This window comes from Charadrius vociferus, unplaced genomic scaffold (genome assembly GCF_000708025.1).
Source record: "Charadrius vociferus isolate BGI_N301 unplaced genomic scaffold, ASM70802v2 scaffold301, whole genome shotgun sequence".
Classification (NCBI taxonomy): Eukaryota; Metazoa; Chordata; class Aves; order Charadriiformes; family Charadriidae; genus Charadrius; species Charadrius vociferus.
Genome location: NW_009646842.1, coordinates 360,076 through 368,020, shown reverse-complemented (window position 1 = coordinate 368,020; position 7,945 = coordinate 360,076). Strand labels below are relative to the sequence as shown.

Genomic DNA, 7,945 nt, shown 5'->3' with positions numbered 1-7,945 from the left:
GTGTGTTATTCCAATTCAGCTAATACAGGGCTAGGTTCAAATTATTTCAATGTGAAATTTCTAACTACTGTAATCAGAGATGAGAGTGAAAAACAAAGTGCTTTGGTTTTAATTTTGTTTGCATATCTTTCCCTCAGCAGACTATATGATGGGAAGTCCCTCACAGCCATACCTGAATCACCTTTGGATAGGCAGCAATTAGGCCATCCTTGAGAGGGGAAGACACAGCCTGGTTCAGTTACCAACTAAACTTATACAATATTCACCATTGTCCGCCAAAGACATTACTGTAAAACTGGCATTAATTAAAAACCCCTGCAAGGTCTGGGCTTGGTGCCCAAGAATGCATGTGTGCGGTGGTCTCCTCAAATGTCAGTCACTGCAGAGCAAGGTGTATAAAATACTGACCAGGAGGGGGAACAGTTCCTTTTGAAATACCGGATTGGTTTCCCAGATTTCTCTTTGGGCTTGAATTATCCCTCTCTCTTACACTCTTCTCTCTCGTGTCCTCACCGATTACCACGCTGCAGAGTAAAAGGAAGCATGAATACCTTGTCCTGTGCTCCTAGTGTCTATGTAGTATCTTGGACATAAAATAAAAGGAGAAAGTGGCCAGCTTCTCTTAGGCTGTCCATGTGTGCGTTTCTAAAGGACAAGCATGAAGATATGAGAAATCCAGAGATCGCAGACCCATAACAACAATTTAATCCTTATGCTTTTAGGGTAAGAGAACGAGAACTAATCAGGAAAGAATGTTTAATCTGCAAGAAGTTAAATATTTAGTTTTTAATCTTTAATGTTAATCATTAATCTGTTGAAAGAAAGGAAGCACATTTGTATTAGTAAAGACCTCACCACACTGGTTATATTGGCAAACCTTGAATTTCTTCGTAATTAGAGATGAGACTGAGCTGTAAAGTTAGCTGTTAAGGATGAGAAAGCCTTCACTCCATAAAACTGGATACATTCAGATCACTGAATATTGACCGTGTACATATGTTTTCACTCGCATATATTTCCCCAGGACTTTTCACATCTTGGAGCTTGGAACTGATGGAACTGGTCCCAGCCATTTTTCACCTGCAAAGCAAACCAGCACAAAAAAAGTTAAAATTTAATACATAGAAGTGATCGGCCAGTTGCATTTCTGCAGTAGGATCACTGTTCCTACTCCTCTTTTGAAGGGTAACTACTGATGATAATAGATTTATATCTTTTTTGGCATGCTTCAGCCAGCTCCCGAAATTCTTCACTCTCTAGTCACAACTGAAACTGTATAGAAGAATTATTTTCCTCTGTCACAGATGAGAGATTCTGCAGGTCTGTGGCACTCCACATGACAGTGAAGCAGATTCTTTATGGGAATCCTTTTTTGAGGGACTGGGGGTGAGGAAGAGAAAAAGGGTGGAAGGCTGGGGAGTCAGAGAAACAAAAGGAAAATCTGTTGAAGTCCTTGGAGTTGAGATTAGAAACCAGGCCATTTAGGATTCCTAATGGGATTCCATTAGGAATTCCAATTAGAATTAGTGACTATTGTACTGGATGTTGGGTATTTATCTTCCTCACTCTCATTTTCATCAAGAATAATTTTATAAAATCAAAAACCCATCCAGAAAAGAAAATAAACCTCAAAAAAAAATCCCTTCTCTTTAAGTCTATAACTACTTTTAATTTACATTAAGATTTTCTGCTGAAATTTTTAAACAAATATATCAGAGCTGATTATGTACATAACTCTTTCTAGTGACCAACTCTCTCAAGTGCCAAATCTTGAGATCAATAGTCAAATGCCCTCTAACTTATGCAAAAGCAGGTGACTGAGTTTTATTAGTTATCACAACCTATTCCAATTACCTTTTAAAATTTGAAGCTCATATTCTATTAACAGAAAAATGGAAAGAAGGATGATCAATATATGAATTTCTGTTAAAAAGTTTTTTACTTAGGTAATTACAAGTTATGGATTGGGGATCTGTGATAATGTGCTTTTTATTAAGGAACAGATATAAAATTAAAGTGTTAAAGCTATGAAAAGAAAAAAAAGCTGTATCAGCCATAGCCTTAATCTTAGCCAAGACCTAATGCCCTGTACCAAAAGGTTAAACATGAACATTTTAAAAACTAAAGAGTTTCAATAGTAATTTGAGTATGTGGAACACAACGCCTTGAAACATACCAAGAGAGGATGGAGAAGTCAAGTTACTACTTCTTTGGAAAAGGACTATGTCTTTGGTCACTCCAACTGTACCGAGATACATTCCAGTCAGCAGTTTCATCCCATGAGAAGGATACCCAACATTATTTAATATTTTAAAGACCTTAAGAGTGTTTTATTTAGCTGTATTACATACTTCATTAGAAGAGGGGGAAAGCATGAAACCAAAAGGGATATTATTAGGTACACTCACCTATCACGTTGCCTAGCAGCTCTAAACGATCAGAGCCAAAAAAGAGATGAGGTTCTCCATTAAAATGTGCCACAACAGCAGGCATCCCAAATGCCTATTGACACCATGGAGATGAAACAGAGAGTGTTATAATGAGAGAAATTTTTTCAGACACACGATCAATCTTCAGGAATAAAAAGCAAAAGCTTTGACTTTTTTCCTCCCCTTCTTTTCACCTTCTTCATTCTTAAAGATGGGTCTAATGTAGCCATCAGAAAGCAGGGGACTCTCCAGAGCCTGTGCGCCCCTTTTTAAAGAGCAAAAAAAGCAACCTGATAAATCCACAGTTTTATGTCAAGGAGTGATAAATGGTAGCTCTTAGTACTGGTCCTGTAGCTCCCCATTCTTGCTGTCCAGCTGGAATGAGCTGAATGGGTCAACCTTGGTTTCCCAGATGACAATGGGATAAACTACCACAAACAGTGAGTGAGTTTTCACACGGTCAAAAAGCAAAAACCACCTATAGTGCTTTATATGGTCTATATAGCGCTTTCTAATCATCACCTTCATTGTTCCTTGCTTCCCAGTAGTCTTAATAGGGAAGGAATGCATAGCTGTGATGCCAAATGGCATTGGAAGCTTCTCACCCCATATTTTATTGCTTCCTCTGTTGTCTCTTTCAGTCGGTTCTTCACTTCAGGGGATGAAATCATTTCAAGTAGCTTCTGGCTGAGCTCTGGTGATAGCCCGGCTTGTCTGGCAACCTTAGAAAAGATGATATAATTAGGAGTACTCTAATACTAAATATTCTAATTCCTACTATGGTCCAGTTAATTTAATCTTCAGTATTATCACCCAAGGTATATTACAAAAAAAAATTACAGAATACCCTTGAAGCACTTCTTGCACAACTGTTTTGCTGTATTCCCCACCTATTAATCATTTATACAGATACAAAGTAGAAGGGATATTTTAAACTTCTAAGCCCCAAATCTGCACTTTTTTTTCCCAGGAGTTCCTAAACAAGGATTAAAAAAAAAAAAAGATAAGGAAAAAAAAATACTAAGTTTAACTTCTGACCCAATGAGTTACTAGATAACTTACCAAAAAAAAAAAAAAATTGTTCTGAAAATCTTACTGTACAAGCCTGCCAAGACAAAAACAGTTTGTATGACAAATGTGGCCACACAGGATCTAAGTGATACTGCATGAAAGAGACTGTAATTTTCAGAGGTTAAACACTTGTTAGTATTAATTGCTGCTTCTTTTTAGCCTCCTCTGCGTCTCTGCCACACAGGAGTGAGACAAAGTGGCCAAAGGTAGAAGTCCAATGTTTATCAGGTAACATCAACATTAGAAGTACCTGTTTTAATAAAGTATTTCACCAAAAACGTTAACTTCCATGCGATCTACTAGAATGACATGTCCTTTTTTTTTTTCTTTGAAAAAATAATTTAAAAATGCTTACATTATTGCACATGGACCAGTAATCCTGCACATGCAGGTGTTAATGACATTTTCTTTCTCTCTCTCTCTCTCTCTCAATCACTTTTTCGTTTAGCATCCACATTTTATTGTGCCTTCTCCTACTTCTGCATTAGGGAGATTAGGAGCTCTTTTTGACTATGCTGGAACAGAAGATAAGCAAGCGTAACACAGCATTTCATTCTACTCCAGTGCATGCTTGGTAGCCACAGTGTTTAGTCTGCAATATTTACACAGAGATGTAGTACCTGGTCCTCACCATTTTACAGAGGAAGGGGTATTTAAGTGGACTGGGGCAGTATTCAAACACTATACATTGCTTCTGTAGTAATTTATGTGAAGTTACTACTGACTTAAAAAAAAAGAAGTAAAAAAGTACTAAGGAACCGTATCAGGTAAACAACATTCAATTTTTCTAATTGACGTTTAAAATAAATTCACCTATAAAGACTCAGATGAAAAGGCTGGGACCCCTCACCCACCTTTGGATGGTGTATTTCCAGAACAGAGGAAAGTCTAGTACTTGCTGCAGGGGTGAATGACGACAGGCACAAGCAAACACGGAGACGCCTACCTCTCTGCCTTGCTGAACATAGGGGGATACTCATAGACCACCAAACAGTGACTAAATTACATAGAGATCTTTTTGAATATTGTTTGTCTGAAGTTCTGCATGTCCTTGCTTTATCTTTATTTAAATAATGATGGACTCGGAGACTATATGAGGGCTTTCTGTACATATTTATGGACTGGGTCTGGCTGGGATGGAGTTAATTTTCTTCACAGCAGCTCCTATGGTTGCCTTTGCATCACTTCTTTTCTCCTTTTCCTTTTCCCTTCCCCTTCTCCTTCCCCCTCCCCTTTTCCTTCTCCTTCTCTTATTAAGCAATTTTATCTTGACCCACAAGTTTTCTGGCTTTTATTCTTCTATTCCTCTTCCCCTTTCCCACTGGGCAATGGGGGGAAGTGAGGAAGCGCTTGTGTGCTTAACTGCCTCCCAGGGTTACCACACCGCAGTTTAACTACATCCTTCAAATCTCGCCTCTTGAAAAGGCAAAATGCAAAACTTTGCCGAAATTCTGGTAAAAAAGATAACTAAGATGAAGCTGAAGTGCAATGACTAGACTCTGGGGAAAGAGCAAGACTGCAAGTTTCAGTTTTCAAACAGGGATGTTGGATAGGAGAGACTAGTCATGGACAATTCCTCTCTTTTCTTCATATTCCAAGAACTTAAAAAATAATGTAGAAACGAGAGCCCTTAAAGAGGATCTATCTCATGGTATACTAACTTACATGCCATTACAGCTTTTACTGTAATAAACAAAATCTAGACAGCAAGAGAAAATACATCAAAATAGAACAGTTTTATGCATGTAAAAGGGCAATACAGCACTGAACTTAATAGCAAAGCCTGGCTCCATCACTCAAGTGTTGCATTTCACCTGAAGATTTCATATAGCAGCAAGACCTCAATACATTCTGGAGACACTGTTCATACTTTCACTACTGTTAATAAAACAGTATTAACAGATAATTCACTGTCCACCCTGGGTATCTCACCACATGAATTAACAAAAAAGGAGATTCTGGTTCTGAGTGTCATTTAAAGCATAACAACAACAAAAAAAAATCATTCCAAACAGAGCTGCTAGGGAAATTAAATCCACTTTCTTCTAACTGCAATTTTTCAAAACTCAGAATGATCATGTGACTAAGCTGTCTTCATGTCCATTACTGATCCAAGCCATCAATAAGAATCTGTATCAGAAACGCAGAAGCACCAACAAAAAGGCAACACTTACAGCCAATATATTCTCCTGCTGACTGATATCTTCACGCTGGTAAAAGAACAAAATAAGTAATTCAGTACTTAAGGACAAAAGCTCAGCTCTGGACTTAAAAGCAAGTTTTCTAAGAAAATATAAATAAAAACAATGCTAGTTGCTGGAGAAATTTCCTCTGAAAAAGTTTCAAGTCACCTAATCTGGAAATGTATTAATGATTTCTGATAAGAACTACCGATCCACTCAGCCCATGGGAGTCGTCGCACATACCTAAAAGAAGGCAAATTTAGCTGACTATAAGCTAGTTCTTCTCTTGTAACGGCTCCTGAATCACTATGATGTTGTCTGCTGTGACTTTTCATTAAAAAGACATTTCCTTTCTCTTGCTCGAATCCCACATTTGAACAAAGTGGGGCAGGAAGGGTGACAGAGAAAGGATCAAGACGTTGGCTTCACAAAATACTGACCTGTGACCAAAAACGCATCCAGAACTCCCTAGATAAGGTTTCCAAGTATCGTGGTTGTGTCATATCAGTGGCTGTGATAAAGCGCATGGCCCCAAGAGTGCCTGAGATTAGTGAGGAGACAGAGAAATATACTGAAGCAAGGCACAGGATCAGGAACAGACAGGGTCTGCATAAGTGCTACCCGAGAACAGCGTGATCTTCTCTGTAACTGTCCCCAAACAGTAAAGCTTATATTGATTCACAGTATCTTCCATGCTCATATAATTCACAAGCATGTTTCTCCAGAAGTTCCTTTTATGGTTAAAAACGCACAGACTTCATACTGCTCACCGATACAGGAAGAGGCTGTGGAAAGGGGATTCATCCTCACCTTTACTGTTAGGCGGAACTTGAACCAGAAGTGCTAAAGTTGAAAGATACCGCTAAGTCTCTTACTTACTTGTACTAAAGATACGTTGGAAGTCATCTTCTGAAATTTTTACAGGCACTTGGTAGTATTTTGCCATCCTTTTTATATCCTTCAGCATGTATTCTCCACGCTTTGGCAACATTGCTGGGGGCTTGTTACCTTTCAGAAAAAGTTCTGTTGAGATTTTCAACTGTACTATAATAACACTGGACAAAACAAAACTGGACAAATTAGACCTCATCCATACACGTGCCTAAGGAAGAGTGTAATTTCATACTGGCTTACTGAAACATACACAGCCTTTCCAAAGATAACGCTAGGATTTAAACATGATTTAGTTTGGTTTCACACAGATCAAGTTTTAAACCAAGGTACAAATATCCTAGCAAGGATTTATACTGATTCAGACAGATGACTTTTAAGCTAAACAACTACTAACGCATGGGTAACAAAAGTAGAGACTTGTTAATTTCACTATTTACGAGTTATAAGTCTCAGTGATTAACTTGTTCTAATAAGGCCACAAGTTCTATTTTATGGCGTACTTGGATACTTCATGCCTCTTACAAACTGCAAGTGTTCCACAAATTAATTCTGGTTTGAGCTCAACAGAAAACTTTTAGGAAAACATGCCATATGAAATTATTATTATCCTGTTTTAGAACTGATGAACTTTGGCATAGACTGTGCTGTGTGAAATTCCTTGTGGCCAATTTCTCAATCACTACTGAGCTCCACAATCTTATGGTTAATTTGTAACTGGTGCCAAAATTTAGTTTAAAGCTGCCTCTCTGGGCTCTGCACTCATTAAGAGATTGCCCACTAGTGTCCTACTAGCAAAGGTATTTCCCTGCAGAGCTAATCTCCCCACGTTGCCTACCAGTCGCTTGCATTACGCCACCAAGGAAAGCTGGGCGAAAGCGCAGGTCAATATTCCAGATGTGCTGGTACCGGCAGAGCACCTGCAGCATGAAAAAGTTGTGATGGATCAACAGTGAGAGGAGACGTCGGTAGAAACAGGAAATAAGCTAAGGCATGAAATAGACACTGCAGAAAATCCTTTCGTATTATGTTAGTGCTAGGGATAAAATCCTTCTCTGGAGGCTGCCAGAGCACTCCCGTCTCAGAAAAACTGGAAGGACCGTGTTTGTGTGGCAACTATACGAGTCTAAGCAGCGGCAAATAAGGGAAAGATCAAGCTCATGAGTGGACACTCGCACCTGTAAAACACCAAAACTACCCCTAAACCAGAAATGTTGAGCAGTAACTCCCAAACAAGCACAGGCCGTGGCTGCCCTTTGGCTGAGAACACGCTTCCTTCGTGCCGCTGGCTCTCCACGCGCGAGGAAGAAGCCGAAACGCCCCTCACAGGTGAGACTAAAATAACACCGAAGCACCGAGGGGGAAGGCACC

General features: G+C 39.0%; 1 protein-coding gene across 1 annotated transcript in view; it reads right to left on the bottom strand.

Annotated features, from left to right (window-relative positions):
- Positions 1–1,030: 1,030 nt before the first annotated feature.
- The window catches only part of GSTK1 (glutathione S-transferase kappa 1), an 11,217-nt gene continuing 4,302 nt past the window's right edge, over positions 1,031–7,945 (bottom strand). The window contains exons 2-8 of the mRNA XM_009892775.1: positions 7,413–7,494; positions 6,563–6,691; positions 6,124–6,224; positions 5,675–5,710; positions 3,035–3,151; positions 2,409–2,502; positions 1,031–1,080 (exon numbers count right to left, since the gene is read on the bottom strand). Of these exons, the coding sequence (XP_009891077.1) occupies positions 1,031–1,080; positions 2,409–2,502; positions 3,035–3,151; positions 5,675–5,710; positions 6,124–6,224; positions 6,563–6,691; positions 7,413–7,494 (609 nt within the window). The remainder of the gene's footprint in view (positions 1,081–2,408; positions 2,503–3,034; positions 3,152–5,674; positions 5,711–6,123; positions 6,225–6,562; positions 6,692–7,412; positions 7,495–7,945) is intronic.